General features: G+C 45.1%; 1 protein-coding gene across 7 annotated transcripts in view; it reads left to right on the top strand.

Moving 5' to 3' along the window:
* The window catches only part of LIN28B (lin-28 homolog B), a 99,125-nt gene that overhangs the window by 10,496 nt on the left and 71,157 nt on the right, over nt 1-17,472 (top strand). For 3 of the 7 annotated variants that reach the window (XM_074536561.1, XM_074536558.1, XM_074536562.1), the window contains exon 3: nt 7,093-7,277. In XM_074536561.1, coding sequence (XP_074392662.1) covers nt 7,093-7,277 — 185 coding nt within the window. Of the gene's footprint in view, nt 1-5,942; nt 6,115-7,089; nt 7,278-17,472 lie in introns of those variants that run through there. The other 4 variants (XM_074536559.1, XM_074536557.1, XM_074536560.1 and 1 more) reach the window with 2 other exon arrangements.

Raw genomic sequence — 17,472 nt, 5'->3', positions numbered from 1 at the left:
TGCAGTCTTGAGTGTTCGGTTTCTGTAAGAAAAATAAACAATTACATAAGGAAAGTTTATTTACAATAACCGCATGTTACATACCTGTCGCAAATGGTGGGAGCCCACGGGTTCGTGTGAGCGCTGCGGGACCATCCCCGCGGCAGGCGCGCCGGTGGGCGCACACACCTCAGACACGGGCTCAAAATTCAAACCCGTTATTGCCGCGCCGCTGCCACACAGGCGCCACGCACCTCCTGCGACTGCGGCGCCTCAGCAGCGCCGTCTGTCTGTCCCCCCGCCCGCCCGTCCATCCCCTGTTTGTCTGTCCATTCCTCTGCCCGCCCGTCCATCCCCCTGCCGGCCCGTCCGTCCCCCTGCCCGTCCGTCCATCCCCCTGCCCGTCCGTCCGTCCGTGTCCCCCCCGGGCTGCCCGGGCGCCCTCCGTGCCCTCAGGGGCGGCGCATGCGCGGGCCGGGGCGCGGAGCTCCCCGCGGAGCGGCGCTGCGCCCCCGAGGGAAGGACGCGCGTCCCGGGGACTCCGCGCTCCCGCACCGCGCTCCCGCAGCGGTGGGAGGCCCGGGCCGGGCGATGGCAGGCGCCGGGGTTTGTCTGTGTGCTGGGGCGGGAGGAGCTGTCCGTGTCACCGCAGGCCAGAGCGCGGGGCGCTTGTCCGTCGGGGAGGATGAGGCGCGCTGAGGCCGCGCTGTCCCGCCTGAGGGGACGGGCTGGAGCGAAAGCGCCCGAGGCGCGGACCCGTCCGCTCATCGTCCAGCGGCTGCCGAGCGGGCGGGGAAGCGGTGACACCGGGCCGTGTGGCCGCTCCCTCCGCGGTGGCCGGTGCTCCCTGCGGGGCGTTAGCCCTGTCAGACCGTCTCCCGTGACGATTTCCAGAGCCTCCCTAAATCCCCCGGGGAAGCGGCCGCTATCAGTTGCAAATCCGCAGCTGGGAGACGGTTAATGTACGTGAGACCACATCCTGCACCCGAGGGAGCGCCTCCCGCGTCCTCCCGCCCGCGGATCCCACGCGGGATCGCAGTAATTGACGGCACTTTCAGGAGTTCCCCGCAAAGCGCCGGCACGCCCGGCAGAGGTGCACGGACGCCAGGGCGGGCCCGCACCCACGGCCGCTTCCCGTTACAACAGACCGTGTTCGCAAAGCCCGTGCTTGAAACCGCGCTCCGACCCCACCTCGAGCAGCGGCGCTTGCGAATCCCGGCGGGGGCTGCCCCGTCCCCATGAGGGAGCAGGGGGGGCTCCGGGCATCCGGGAGCGCCCGCCTTGGGTGTGACTGCTGAGGAGCGTCGGGGAAGCTAAAAACCCGAGCTGCTGCGGCGGCCGAGAGTGAGGGGGGAGAGGCGCTTTCTGAGCCCTGAAATGCAGTTTGGAAACTGCATTTCCCGAAAAGAGCCGCGGTTCGGGACGGGCGCGGTGCGAAGGCGCCACCATAAAGCCTGTAACTTCATACCCGCAGCCGCACGTCGGGCAAATCCCGTCCCTGCTCGATCCGAGCCGTGGCACCGCGCAGTCGGGCCGGCGGCGTTTCGATTTTTTTATAAAAATAATTACAAATTGCATATTTTCCACTATTAATGCTCGCGTTTTAAAGGGAGGAGAATCAGCCCGACCAGGGGAACCGGCGGTGTCCCGAGCGCCTCCGACCCTGCTCTCCCAAAGGCGCGGGAAGGCACGCCGCCACGTCCCCGCCGGGAAGGAGCCGCGTTTCGGGCGAGTGTTAAACAAAAACCCGGGGTCAAAGCGCGGCTTTGGGCAGGGTTGGGGGGACAGACCCGCCGCCTCCCGGGCCCTGACGGCGGGCTCCCGACTCCCGCCCGGCCCGGCGGAGGCGCAGCGGTGGAAGCGGCCTCGGCTCCCCGGGAGCGGGAGCGGCACGGCCACACCGGGAGCGGGACCCGGCGGCCACCCCCGCCCTCGGCCGGGCGGAAAGGGAAAGCGGCTTTGGCGCCCAAAATATAGGTGAGAGGGTTTTGGCGGGAACAGCTCCGCACCGGCACAGCCTCCCGGCCATAGGAGCGGCGGGAAAGGCCGCCCTCCGACCACACATCTAGGAACAGCCGCTGTCGGTGGAGACCGTGCAGAAAAACACGACGGGCATCTCATTCGGTGCGCCACCGGCGGGGCGGCGCCGAGCAGAGAGAGGGGGCAGGGGCGCCGCGCCCGCCCCTCCTGCCCCTCCTGCCCCTCCCGCCCCTCCTGCCTGGTCCTCCTGCCCGCCCGTCGGCGAGCGGCGCTGCCCGTGCTTTGAAATGGGAATGGCAGCAGCACCCCGAGCTCTGCTTTCAAGTGTAAAACACGCGTTTTGTTTCAAATGCACAATTGCGCGGGGCTCCGCCGTTTGTTTGGATTTTTGTGGTTTGTTTTTTCCCCTGTTTTCTTTCCCCCCCCCCCTTTTTTTTTTTTTTTTTGAGATGAGGTCTTTTTTGAGAAGGCGAGTAGTATTGTAGTATTTTCGGGGAGGGGGGTTGTGTGGTTTTTGCCTTGTTTTGGTTTTGTTTAGGGGACTAGAAGAAAGCAAAGTTAGGACTTAAAAAGCTTTAGGAAGGTGACAAATAGGAAATCCAACACCACTGGTTTTGGTTACATAGTTTCAGGCGAGCTCTTGCTGTGCATGTGAAAAGACAATGATTCCAGCTTCCTATAATTGTCTTTTCCAAAATTAGCATCTGTTTAACGAAATGTAAGGATAGAAATTGATTTTAAAAAGAAAAAGTAAACTATTACTATGAAACTAATTTTTTCCACGAATTGGCTTGTTCTGTAGGGTTTTCTTACCTCTTCCCTCCTCCTTTCAGAATGAATTTTGGAAGGGTGTTGGTTGGGGTTCCTTTTATTTCTTTTTAATTTTTTTTTCTTTTACCCGGAGAGTTCCCAGCTGGCAACAGCTCTCTACCTTCCACAAAACTTGAAAGGCTGATGTCCCTTGCAGGAAATGAATGAGTCGATAACATCTGACACCAGTGACCAGTCCAGTGACCCCAACCTTAATTCCACTAATACTGGAGGCCTGAAAATCTCCGTAAAGACACATTGCAAATCCCACCCCCCCCCCATTTTACAAAATCTGCACTTATTTTGCAACCTAAGAAAAACTTTGCAACCAATATATTTACATTCATTTATTTACGTGGTTTAGTAGTGGTTCATTTATTCATCGAAGAACATATAGTGAATTTTCTTTTTACTGACATTTGCTAACAAGACATTTTGTCCATTTAATGAACTCAATCAACTCCTTTGTGTCTTTTTAACCAATATTCTAGCCTCTAAGGATTTTTTTTTAATTCCGAATACCGGTAAATTAAATCGATCTTTTAAAATAAAGACTTAAAAAACTTTATTAAACCGGATTCTCTTTCTTTTCGAGGGATAGAGGGATCTTGTATTTTATTAATGTGCCATTCTGCTACATAGTAGATATGTAGTCTCGGGCAGTTCAAGAGGTGTAAGGATTGTTTTCTTCCGGTAACCTTAATTTCTTGTTCATAAAGGCGGTTTCGCGTTTATTAAAATCGCGTACAAGCATTATATATTAGATATCGTCCGGGTCATAAGCTCCAAGCATACAAAATTACTGGCGATTTAATATTGCAGATAATCGCTGTTGTAAGGGGGAAAGGGAGGTTATGAGCCAAAAGCAGTGGTATGTAGCACGAATGCGTAAGGCAGGTCAGTGTAGGAAGTCGACCTGACTGTTGAAGTAACCTATAGGAAATTTACGGTTGAAGACTGCAAAGGAATTTCAGGATTTAAAGCTTCTGCTCCACTTGTCAGGGTGCTTGTATTTGTACACTCTTGCCCACCCTCGCCTCTTTCTTGCCGACGATCACACGGAGCCTCCACCTTGGTGTTTCACACAGGAATGAGGCGCTGGCAGGGGAATTGACGCTTTCCTGAAAGGCAACAAAAGGAGTAAACAGGCCCATGGGGGCAAAGGCGTTCCCCTTAATTGGGCAGACTGATCGACGCCACTTCCCAAACAACAGCAAGTGCTTTGCAAATGCATAAGCCCCTTGCATTGAGGTTCTGCACGGATCGGTTTGTTGCCTTGGCTTTTGTTTGTGTGTCCTTGGGATAAGAGAGGATGCTGGGGGAGGAGGGGGAGGTTAAAAAGAAAGTCGGAGTCCTGGTTTTTACAAGGTATGGGCAAAGTTTAAAGCACATATCTATGTATACATATATATGCATGTATCTATATGTATAAATACCGCATGGAAACACAGGTTAATGCGAGTAGGTGGTGATGAGGACAGAATACTTTAATCTGTAACTTTAAATGAGATGGGCAGGTGGAAAAATAAAACTAATTCTCCCCTGTTTGTTTTTCACGTTTCTAAAATATTATTTTACAAGCGTTTGGCCGCGCGTAGAGCAGCAGGAAGGGCAGGGCCACAGCTGTGTACCTGTGAGCGCGGAAGGGGAGTTCCCTTGCAAAGGGGCTGTTACCAAGCCCGTTACACATCACACATTTCTTCTCCGAATCGGATCCCCCCTCCCGCTGGCAGTGAAGACTTAAACCAGCAGTGCCCGGTCACCGCTATTTCTCCCCTCTTTGTCCTCTTCCCCCGAGGCTTTTTTTTTTTTTTTCCGCCCTCTTCTCCAGTAAATCCCTCTCTCTGTCAGTCCTCTCCCAACTGCTCATTGAGGTTCACTCCAATTCTCGGCTTGAAAACTGGGCTCTTATTTAGGAAGTCATTAATCACATCCCCTCCCCCGGAAAGAGATGGCGGAGAAACCTGTGAAGTACAATTCCTCGCCCCATCCCCCCTCCAGAAATGTTGTGAAACGTTAGATCTCTGCACATTCTGGGGCATATTAAGGTGATACTGCGTTTCCGGCGCGCTTCTCATTTGAATGCGAAATTAGTCACGATCCAGTTGCGCATCTGCCCGCGCTGTGCGCACGGGGTGCCACAGATGCCTGCGGGCGCTCGCCGTGCGTGTGTGCACACGCGTGTGTCCCTTGTCCGTGTCTGCACACGCGTGTGACCCTGTTCTGTGTGTGCGCACACACGCGTAACCCTGTTCTGTGTGTGCACACACGTGTGTCCCCGGTCCGTGTCTGCACACGCGTGTGTCCCTTGTCCGTGTCTGCACACGCGTGTGTCCCCGGTCCGTGTGTGCACACACGTGTGTGCCTGGTCCCTGTCTGCATACGTGTGTCCCTGTTCCATGTCTGCACACACGTGTGATCCCGGTCCCTGTCTGCACACGCGTGTGTCCCCGCTCTATGTCTGCACACACACGTGTGACTCCTATGTCTGCACACACACGTGTGTCCCCGGTCCGTGTCTGCACACACATGTGGCCCCCCTCTATGTCAGCACACACATTTGTCCTTGTTCCGTGTGTCCCCGGTCCGTGTCTGCACACACATGTGACCCCGCTCTATGTCAGCGCACACGTGTGCCCCCGATCCCTGTCCGCACACACGTGTGTCCCTGTTTCGTGTGTCCCCGCTCCGTGTCTGCACACACGTGTGTCCCCGTTCCCTGTCCGCAGACACGCGTGTCCCGTCCGGGAGCATCCCGCCTCTGTGCCCGGATCCCGCCTGCGGTGGGCACGGACACCCCACATCTCCCCCGCAGGGCCGCCCCTGCGTGCAGCTGTTGTTCACTGGGCTGTATCTAGAAACACACGGACCTTCCTACGGATTTCTGCACGCACGGGAGGGCAGAAACCCCAGAATAATACGTCATCTCGATTTCCCGTAAAGAAGCGTGCAGATTAGCTGTCCGAAAAGGAAGGGGAGAAAAAAAAAAAAAAAAGCGCCGCGTCGGAAATTTCTTGTTCATTCATAAATTATTTTGGTGTGTCAGGCTACTTGAAATGGCGATTGGCTGCTCCTGCCTGCTGCCAACCCCTTAAGGATCCGATGCGAAATTAGTAGCAAGAAAGCATGTAATTGACCGAGTCACGTGTGCGCAGGGGGCCAGAAACGGAGCGAGAGAGACGGGGAAAAATCAAAAGAGGGAAAGCACATTAGACCATGCGAGCTAAATTTGCGATCGTTCAAAATCAGGATGTTAGATTAATGCAGAAGACCACTTCGATCCACAGGGAAAGTTTTCATCTCACGAGTTTGGAGCAGAGGGCCCGTGGGGCAACATGGCCGAAGGTTAATTTTCTTTTTCTATTGTTTTACTATGATTTTCGCTCGCTCGCTCGCTCGCTCTCTCCCCCTCTCCCCCCCTCCCCCCACCCTTTTTAAACCCAACTATGCATTACCCTTTTTTAGCAGCTCGCGCAAGGGGGCTTTCTCCAAACCCATTGTTACCCAGCTCAGAAACTGTTCCGTACCGCCCACACCGATTCACAACTTGAAAAGCTTTCAGGGGGCTATTGTTTGAATTGTTCCTGTTTGATTAAGCACAGTTGCAGTGGTGGGATGAGAAAACGGCCGTACACCTGTCCCAACTTTAATCGAAAGTTTATTCCAAGGAGGGATGGATACACGGTGGAAAATAGTGGTTTCGGCGCTGCATGTGCAATAAGCAGTTGTGCAATCTACCCAATTTTGCTCATTCTCTCTCCTCCACCTCTCCTCGGCCGGCCTCCCCCCTCGTCCCCCCGGTCCTGCGCCTTGCGAGGAGAGACTAATTGGGCTGAGAATTTCTGTTGAGAAATGGGATCGGTCTTAAACCAGCAATATTCAAGTAAAGTATCGCGTTCCGTGCTGTAATGTGGCTGAAAGATGGAGTTAAATGGAAAAATACACGTATGTACAGAAACGTGGGCTGCCCTGGGCTCGGAGAGAGGGAGAGCCTCCGTGCGCAGTGTTTCCTCTCTGTAACCTCCAGTGATTTAATTTTTTTACGTATTTTGGGGAGAAGGTTGTTTATTTTAGGATTTAGGAAAAATACGCACTTTTCACCGTTTGCTTTTTGATTTTGTTTTGTTCGCCCCCTTTTTTTTATATACATTTTTTTTTTACCCCGTTCCGTTTGTAGTAACTCCTTTATACAGCGGCAAAAGGATGTTACCAGAATTTAACTCTTTGCTTTGCATCTTGTCCCTCTCTTCCCTGTTTTTCTCCCCCCTTCCCCCCTTCCCCCCCACACCCCCACACCCCCCGCCTTTCCCTCTACCTCAGCAGGGGCGAGTAAAGGTGGAGACGAGCCCGGGAAGTTGCCGGAGCAGGAGGAAGAAGAGGAATCCCAGGTTTTGCACGGGACCGGCCATTGCAAATGGTTCAATGTGAGAATGGGATTCGGGTTCATCTCCATGAGCAACCGAGAGGGAAGCCCCTTGGAGTCTCCAGTTGATGTCTTTGTACACCAAGTAAGACCAGTTTTTGTCTTCCATCTCAGCCTGACACATTTGGTTGAGCTCAGTGGGGCTCCGGTTTTATGTGAAGAGAAGTAACCTATTTTTTCTAGGTGTTTAAGTACATTTGTAGTTAAAGAGTTGCCTTAGGTAGTGGTTTTGTTGGCAGTGTACAATTTGAGTAAATAAGGTCGTTAGATTGTGCTTGGTCTCTGTGGCTGGTGATTTGTGCGAGGGTATAATGTTTCTTCGTATCTTCCTCCTTGGTTGGAAAAGTCTCCTGTGGTTTTTATTTATTTTCAAATGTCACACTTTTTAACATGGTTTATCATTTGTCACCAGACTGATCAGGAGCAGATATGCCTTTCCTTGGAAACTGTTTAAATTAAGCTGGGAAAAGGATAAATAAATGTCGGGTTTCATTCAGATAACATTTGAGTACAGTTTTAAACGGTTTACTTGTAAACCTCGAATTACTTTTTAAAAGCTCATCTGAGATTAGTTAGTGAAATTAAGACGTAATTATAGTGTTATTTTGCAGTAATTCAGACCTGAGAGTGTCCCTGTGGTGATACTCTGAAGCGTGTACGTTGTTTGGTTGGTTGGTTTTTAATTATTCCTTCCTAGGGAATAAAAAAAAGAATAATTATAAAATATTCAGACCAAAAGCAGTGTCTCGGTAAGGCTTTTGGGGAGACAAGGGGTGTATGGTCCATGGTTTTAATTTTAAGCAGCATGGTTGGTTTTGTGTTTTGAACGTGGAAACTGGTATGAATGCCTTCATGATAAACAAGTTACAGATGCAAAATAGGTATGAAATAATAAGGGAGCTTTTTCTGAGACCTGTACTGTGGTTTGTAAAGAAGATCTTCCCTGGTCCTTCTGTAAGTCTCCAGTTGCAACAGTGCTATTTTGAATTTCACCCATCTCCTCTGTGATCAGGGAAGAGAAGAGAGCTCTCAGGTAGAGAGACCATTTTGGGCTTGGCTAGGGCCATGTTAGGGAGGCAAAAGGCATCTTTTTCCACTTTTTACGTGGCTGTCCGTTTGCTGTGACGTCTGCGATGACGGTGAAGGGGCTGTTCCGTGGTTATAGAGTGACTCCCTTCTAATTGTGCGTTTGGTGGCTCGGCTTTATTCTGCAGTAACTTTATCAGGCTTTTAAAAATCATACTACCTTTGATTAGGTTAGTGAAAAGGTGCCTGAAGCTTCTGCAGAATGTGCTGCTGTGGCAGGGTGGGGTGGATTTCTGTCCTGGTGCCTTACACACTCGTGCTCTCGTACCTCCAATACAGCTGCTTGCATTTGGAATTATGTACAAAGCATAGAATCCAGTAGTGAACTCACTAAATTCCTACACTTCCTGCTTTGTACTGCCATATAAACTGCCCCCTCTTTGCTGCTGCTTTTTCTCTTAGGAACCGAATGAATGAAACACTTATCAAAGAAGGAGCAGTCTTCCTCCTTTTCCCCTTCCCTTCTTTGTATCTTAAGTCACGAAGTTGCTCTTTACAGTTCTATAAATTTACTTTAAAGATAAAACTCCCTCTTTCTTAATGTAATTTTGTGTTAATGTATGTATTTTTTTTGCTTCTTGAATTGTAGAAGACAAATATTTAAAACATAGCAGTGCTGTTAATAAAAAACACATTTGGAAACAAAGATATTCTTAGAGCTATGGAAGTAGAGAAGTATTGAACTGCATGATAACCTGATACATTTAAGTAATACTAGACAAGGTTTTCAGTTTCATAATGGAAAGTAGTCATAGAAGATAATAAAGTAGTTGTAAATTTGAAGGTCTCTATTGAGTTGTGTTCCCTAAAGGAAGGGAAGAGAAGAAATGTTAGACAAGTTTGTTTATTACAGTTTAATAATCTACAATTTATCCATACCCTTGGGTTTCTGAGACAATCACAGTGTAAAATGCAGTGAAAAATACCATGTTTCCTTGCATGTTATCTGTGTGCCTCTGTCATTTTGAGCTTACTTACAGATATGTCTTACTGAGTGAAGTTATTATTAGTATTTTGCAATGAATTGCTCTTGCAGCAAAGTATGTTACTCATCATTTTCATTCTGATGAAATGTAAGGTGTGTATATATAAACTTCATGGTGACATGAATCTTCTTTCCATCAGTTTTCTGTGTAGTGTAACAGGGAGAACTTCTACCTGTTGTATTTCAGAGTACATTTTAGATAATTGTTATTGTTATATAGAATGCTTTGTTAGCTAACTAGCCGACCAGTTCTAGCAGTAGCAGCCAGAGAATAAAAATGTCTTTAATTCTGTAATGTTATTTAATGCTCCTGCTTGTACAACAGTCTGTTGCCTGAGCAGTGGTTGGACCCTATTCCTATTAGTTTCTTTAATTTGAAAAAAATTTGTCATGTGAAGGGTCCTTTTCAAGGCAAAGATGTTAGTTTATTAATCTGTTGAAACAAAACCCTACTGTTCAAAACTGCTTTGAAGATACTTCATCATTTAAGTGTGTGCAGGTAGTGTTGCATGCATTCATTCACTCTTTCTGCAGTGTTTGTAGCTAATAGTATAATTTTATAGAATTAAGCAGTGTGAACAAGGGAGAAAAGCTTCTAGTTTACTTAGTCTAAGTCCTGTCAAAGCTAGCTTGAACCCAACAACAGTGTTTTTACTTTCTTATCTTACCCTTTTTTGGTGAGGTTATGCCCAGTTTCTGAGATCTTGCTATGAGCAAAAACTTACAGTATGTCAAATCAAAATTCCTGTAATAGTTTAAGCTCATTATACCTAGACTTTTGAGCTTGCAATAAATAATTTTCCTTTCTTCTTGGAGTTCCCCCTTAGCTATGTGTGGGTTATAGTCACATTTTTCTAAAGTCAGTGCTTTGCTAATTGTATATATTGATATATTTTTAGAGGACCATGCTTTTGTTTGGACTTCTCTTCCCCTTCACCCAACGAAAGTCCTATTCACGAAACAGCTGCAGTATTGAGTTTTTAACCCTGCCTTTTAAGTCCTTCCTTTGGTGTTAATCATTTCGATTGATCTCCTCTGAACTACCTTCAGACTGTTGTTGCCCTTCTGGTAATGAAGTACCTCGAGCTGGATGCATTATTTAAGGTAGAAACACGTCAGCCATTATATATGTGCATCTGTGTATCTACAGTGTGATTTGGTACACTTACACACGTCCAGTCTTTTCCTTTTTAGCTCTATTCTGATGCAGCTTAAATCTGTAAGTCTTGTGTTTGAGTCATTCAGGGTCATATACAAATTATGAGCCCTAAAAACAATTTGATTTTTTGGAACAGAAGCCATGTTCACTGCAGCAATGTGCCAAGTCAACTCTGTTTCTTCTCAAAAAAAATGGAAGAGTGGCAATGATAGTCCTTTGTAACCTTTTTAAATCCAAGGACTGTGCACCTTACTGGAATGAATAATACAGCTTGTTTCTCTTTTGTGATGTGAATTCTGGACCTAGTTATGTGTGAGTGGCTCTTACTAAATTTTAGAAGAAGATCTATTTGTCAAAGGGTAAAGCAGACTGGAGAGGTGAAGCGAGGGAAACCTTTGGAGGTGCACATGAATAAAGGTCTTCAGTGCAAAGAACTCAGAAGGGCTGAAGTTCTCATAGAATCAGAAAAGGATGATGTTTGTTACATTTTTTTTGCACATTCAAAATTAGACAACTTAAATATATACTACTTCTTTTGGATGCTGGCAGTAAGGCAAAAATGCTGTTTATTCTTTTTCACACACACTTTGTACAGACTAAGTTAGAAACAAGTCTTTTTTCCTTTGTTAGTGTGAAGCACAGATGTTAAAGATGATCATGAGCTGTAGGGTGCTGAATGTAAACAGATGCAATTAAATGTATGGTTGTGCCTATTGAGGGTTAAGAATTTATGTCTGTTTCTCAATAATGTGTTTTTTTCAGGATGGAATGGATTGTTCAGTTTAGATGGAGTTTGTTGGGACCTGGCTCTGTAGTCCAAAATTCTTACCACACTGAGGAATTGATACAATATTTCTGAGCTGGGACCTTAAACACAATCATTCTTTGGGATCCTCTTTTATGAGATGGGGAGAGGAAGGAAGGGAGGAGCAGCATGTGGGAGCTGGTGTATTTTGTCTTCTCATTAAAAGGAACATAGTTGGCTTGAAAATTTTCACTTTCATCTGAACTTTCTTAGTATTACTGCAAAATTTGATTAAAATGGAAAACACCTTTTTCTTGCATTGAGTCCTTTTATACTGTACTATCATTTGTGTATTAAAAAGGTTGCTCTTACTGTTTCAAGTACCTATAACTAAACAAGGAGGAAAAATTGTTGTGACTATTTTGACTGTAAACAGAAGAATAAATGGAAAATGAGACATATAAGCAGCATCTGAACAGTCTTTTCCCTTCATGTGACCAACTGTTCTTTTCAAGGATGAATCAGATGCGTGTTCCTTGAATTCCTAGTGTTTAGGCGCAGCTGAACTACTTTTTCTATGACAGAGTAGGGCATGACATTATACACTCAATGCTGACTTTCTTACATTGTGAGTACTTGTGATCTTGTGCTTTTTCAAGGATGCGTTCATTCTTTCATCTAGCATACCTTTCTCATTTGTTTCATTGGGAGCTTTTAAAAACTACTTAATTGCTCAGGATAACTGGAAGTGCTGGGCAAGCAAATCAGTATTTCATTTCTCCTATGTCTAATATGACATAGGTGTGCCTGTTCGGAGTATAGAAGTCCCCAAGCAGAATGTGCTGCTACAGAATTGTCGTCTTTGACTTCTGCTGGGGACCAGGCAAGCCCAGTCCTAATCAAAACAGAAGTGGCCAGCAGGATTTGGGGAGGGAGGCTGAGGAAGGAAGTGTGTCTGCAGTGTGGGGAAGATCCGGCAGGGATCAGCCACAGGTGTCAAAGTCTGCTCAGCAGCCTCAGCACTGAGGGCAGTGTCCAAATGGATGGAGCTGCTGGAGAGCCAGAGCCAGGCTTTGGCACTCACCAGCTGGGCTGCAGCATGCACAGAAATGATGATGGGAACCACTGATTGTGCTGTGGAGTGCTACAGCAGTTTGGGATTTTCTTTTTTAAACTCTGAAAATTTTGTTTTGGCTACTAATTATTGTATGAGTTAGCATAGTGTATGGACACATATACTTCAATGACAGCTTGATGGTTTAAGATGGTTGTCTGAAGAAACTTGTAATTTGGTTATTTGAGTTATGCACCTGCCATCTTCTTAATCTTCCACATTTCATCTATTTACATCTATCCATAACACTGTAGTAAATTGTTATTAGTAAACCTATATAGTGTTTAAGTGAATGGCAGCACCATTAAACCCAAGTGGTGTTGAATCAGATCAGACTTGGCTGAAGAGTTTTAAACCTTTGCATGTTGACAAGTAGAAATCACAAGTGGCCCAAAGGCAGAGGGTTGCAGTGGGACAACTTTGTTTTAAGAGGTATTTCTCTCTTTGGCAGAGCAGTAAATGCACCCATTCCAGAGCAGGCTATCCTCCTTTTCTCCAAGACTGAGGAAGTTGTGCACAGGGGTTGGGATACTGGAAGGAAGAGGATATTTTGTCTGGGGCACAAACATAAGATATCAAAGCAGATGTATGAACCAAAGCTAAAAGGAAATGAATTGTCAAATTGGGAAAAATGTTGTTATTGTTGCTTGTTCTGGTTTGCAACTACATTACCAAGGCAGTAGGTACATTTAGAACCGTCCCGAGCTTTGTTTCACAAAGTATACTCCCATGTAAATATTGTTTGATTCATTTTCCTTAAGTAACCCATTGCAGTAAAGGCCTGCCATATTCTCCCGCTAATTATCAACAGAAGCAAAATTAGGCCCACCAGTTTCTACAAAGGTGTATAAAAGTGACTGTGAAAGTATCATTTAAGAATGATCCTAGGAACTAAAAACTAAAGACCATTTATGATGCTTTTTAAAACCAACACAAATAAATAAGGACATACTGTTTAAATTTTTAATTTCCTGTATGTAGGAGTGCTTTTTTTGCCTTTTTAAAAACCAGCTGAAAGTAACCAGGAATGTTAGAGAGGTATTGTGTGATGCTTGGCTCTTTTTAAAGGACAGTTCTTCAGGACAGATTTGGACTGGCTTTTAGCTGATGGATATCACTGCTAAAAGCAGTGAATCCTTAAATTGCTTTTACATCAGCAGAGTATCACTGAACACCTCTGCATGGAAGGTGGGGAAGTGCATCTAATTGCTTAAGCCTATTCAGTTGAAGAAACTGGTGTCCGTGCTTTTTCTCAGGTTAGTCTGGCTGGTTCTGACTGAAAATGGAGCAGGGGGTTAACTACTTGAGAGATGGCTAAAGGGAATTCCACATCTCACTCCAGAGATGGCTTGGCTGCTGGTGGAGCAGCTGTGGACCCTGCTGCAAGCATCACAGCCTGCTGTATTATGGAAAACTGGCACTGAATTTGATTTTTTCTGACCATGCAAAGCTGTATCATGCAGCAGGTTCAGCAGCTGCTCTGCAAGCAGCTGAACAAGGCTTTCCAGTAGCAGTGTGGGTGAATAGGTGGAGGTTTAAACTCCTACAGCCACCCTTCTCAGTGGGAATCCTACAGGGATGACTTTTCCATTTGGCAGCCGTGCCTCAGTAAGATTCAAGAGCTTTTGCATCACTCTTCATGTTGGAGTAGGATAAATGCTTGTGGGGCTGCATTGCAGACTCAGCTGGGGAAGTGTTCAGGTTTGTATCTGATTTTTGTATCATTTTTCATAGCAGAGAATCCCCATGATCCCCACAAATAGGGGTGGGCAGTGTTGGCACCGTGGGAGGGTGGCCAAGGGTGCAAGTGAGGAGCAGCCAGGGTGAGGTGGAGGAATTGGAGCAAAGAGCTGGAAGCTGCCGTCACAGGAATGTGATGAATGGAGCTGCAGCCTCCTGGTGCAAAATAGCAGAGTTCTTGTGTTGCCACCTTCAGCTGGGGATGGAGAGACAACGAAAGTGATAATGACTTTTCAAGGAAAAGGGCCTTTGAGGGTGTTGGCATGAGAGTACAAGCATCTGAGCTCTCTTTGCAAGTGAAATCAGTCACTTGATTTCTGCAATCTTTTTGTCACACTTCAGTTTTCCAGTTTCTCTTTTTCTTGTTTAGAGATTGCAGTTCAGTGGTGGCACTGAAATATATTGATTGCAGATTTTAAAAAGCACTGTTTATAAGGCAGATAAAAATCAGGGAACCTTTGATACATGTAAATAATATGGGGGCTTTTTCTTCTACAGAACTGAAATAAGCATGTTTGCAGGGCACATACATAATAATTTGGATAGAACTTTTTAGCAGATAGGTGAGGTCTTAGTGAAATTAGTTGATAATCTCAAAAGTACAGCTACTTAATTACTCCATATGTATGGAATTTCAGCTTTGAAAATTAAGTACATCAAAGCATTTGAGATTATTTGTCTGAGTTTTTAGAATATTCTTATTCTATTATCAGAGCAGGAGCCAAGAAAATCACAGTTTCTATTCCAAAATTCTGATCTGGTGCTAGAATTGCATTTTTTGGAAGGAAGAAGGCTGAAAAGTTTGGATTCATTTTTTAGCATCATAAGTTAATATTTTCACTGGTTAAAGTTGTTTAATGCATAAAATCTGAGTAAAGGCATATGTAATCAATATTTGAAGTGTATGAATTTATCTACAAAATCAAAGTAATATTTCATGATTATTACAGATCTTGTGCATTCTCAGAAAATGCTAATGTTATTATTACATTCATAATTGTGTAATTGTCATCAATTTAGCTGATAGTGGCTTTCCCATCAAAGATAATCTGTTCCCAAAGAGGCCTTCTTTTAATTAGCCATGCTAATTTATAGGCAGTGCTGAGAGAATTTCTTTTTCTTGATTGTTTTTATTACAGTGCCACATGAGGCTACTTTAACATTTGTGTTACAACTCTCTGTTTATGGTCTTATAAATACATGGCCCAAAATAAACCCTGGTCTGAGACTGAGAGGAAAAGTGATAGCCATTGTGTTCTTTAATAAGACCAGAATAAGCATAATTTCATATTTTTTTCAAAGTACAGGTGTCTTTAAAATCCCTAAATTGTGCACATGGGCTATAATTTAAAAAATATTTTATTTCATTTTACAACTGTGTTTTGCAAGGTGGTAATCAAAACCTTGGTTAGTTTTGTGAGCCATTTGTAATAATACAATCTTAGGGGAAATAAGGGGGTTTAAAAAGCCTCTGCTGACCTTGTGTAATAATTTATGAATATTCTTAGACTCGTTGTACTGGAAATGCTAGAAATATATAAAAGTAGTAGTATCAAACATACCTAATAGACCCAAGCTGACTTCTGTAGATGTTGGATTAGACCCCAAACTGCATCCTGTATTTAAAATATATATTATCTCACCCAGTTTAGCTACCTGGTCTAAGACATGCAGATTGTACATCCTGAGAATCCTGATTTTTGACATGAAGTGGAATAAGATCTAAGAATTATTCACAAACTTGTTTGCTGCCCTCTTCCCCAGATATTAAAAACAATTAAGCACCTCTTCCTTAATGCAATGAAATTATGACATCCCTTCCCTTCTTGTTGATTACAGCCCTGGTGGGCCCAATTCTGCTCAGTATTCTCTCGTGAATACAGGTCCTACTGACCTGTAAAACTTGGAAGTGGATGTTAAGACTCTAACAGGAATGTTTTTACTGAAACTCTGTGGTTCACAGGGTTTTGTTTTCATAAGGCTGTAAGTGTGCATTTTGTGCTCAAAAATTATCTGAGCTGTTCCTGTACAGCACCTAAAATGTAGGGTTGTAAACAGGATTTGGGTTACTGTTGCATAATTAAAAGTTGACTAAAAGTGATACAACTTGTTGAGTTCATGTACACATACTATGTTATGTATGTAATTTGTATATACTTTTCACAGTATGCTACTTCTTTCCTACTGTGAGTGTGTAATATTTAATGTTTTACCTAAATTCACCTGGCCACACATCTACCAGTCTGCTCTGATGCTAAGGTATAATATAATAATAATATGATAATGTGTTTTTTTTACATCTTCCTGTTGAAAAATTGCTCAGTCCCAAATAAGTTCCTCACAGCAGGAGAAAGTGGGAGAAGTATGTGAAATATTCCTAGTGAGGGAAAGAACCCTCAGTGTGGGCACAGCAGGTTCTGCTGGAGGTGAATGCAGCTCACCCTTGCAGTGACTGTGCCTTTGGGGTGTTGAACAGTTTCTGAGCCCCATGCAGGGCCTCTGATTTCTGGCCTGGCTGATGATGGGATGCAGTAGGTATTGGGAAATTTTTTTGAAAACCTTGTAACTTGCAGTATTGCATATCTGTGATGGCAAGGGGGAGGATGGGAGTCCTGCTGGCTGGATCCTTTGGGATCTGTCTTCTTCCCAGGCCCTGGGGTTGGGGATGCAGAGATACTACTGAGAGACAGGGAAAGCAGAGATACTACTGAGAGACAAGGGAGAGCAGAGATACTACTGAGAGACAGGGGAGAGCAGAGATACTACTCAGAGACAGGGACAGCAGAGATACTACTCAGAGACAGGGAGAGCACTGCCTGTGGGGAGGAGGAAGCAGCTGAACCTTCTGCTCAGACCAGGAGCAGGTGGACAGTTCATGGATTTGGAGGCATTGTAAAATCCTCAAATATCTGTAAATGCAGTTAGTCAAAAAGTTTCCATCTCACCACAGTCCTCAATGGGTCTCCACTGCAGTGAATACATTCTCCTTTGGCTGTGCCAAATCAGCTTTGTTTGCCTGCTTTGCTGTTTGGTTTGGGAGGTTTGTGTGCCTCTGTGTGTGTGTTAATTAAAGAAAGCACGTTACATTTGTAATGGCTGTTTTACATGAGTAAAAATCACGTTTGTTCAATGTTTTCATTTAGCATGTTTGACAGAAACTTTTTCAGTGGGTGGGAAATGTGGGGTGGAAGTGAGCCCTGTAAGGAATGTGTGATTTCTTGTGTAGGGGTCTGGGTGGGTCTGGCATGCAGGCTGATCTAAGGGCATCCTGTTTGTTGTATGTGATTCTGGTTTAGGAACGACTGCAACTTGGGAAAAAAAAAAGATGAAATAATTTCTACTGGATAATTTCTATTGAAATAATTTATTCTGGATGTGAAGCAGATGCATTAATAAACCAAGAAACTCTTTATTTTTGATACTGTAGAGAACTTTACATGTCACCATTGCC

The sequence above is a fragment of the Zonotrichia albicollis genome, chromosome 3 (assembly GCF_047830755.1).
Source record: "Zonotrichia albicollis isolate bZonAlb1 chromosome 3, bZonAlb1.hap1, whole genome shotgun sequence".
In the NCBI taxonomy this organism is placed as follows: domain Eukaryota; kingdom Metazoa; phylum Chordata; class Aves; order Passeriformes; family Passerellidae; genus Zonotrichia; species Zonotrichia albicollis.
The sequence above is the reverse complement of the archived record's forward strand: the minus strand, read 5'-3'. Positions and strand labels throughout refer to the sequence as shown.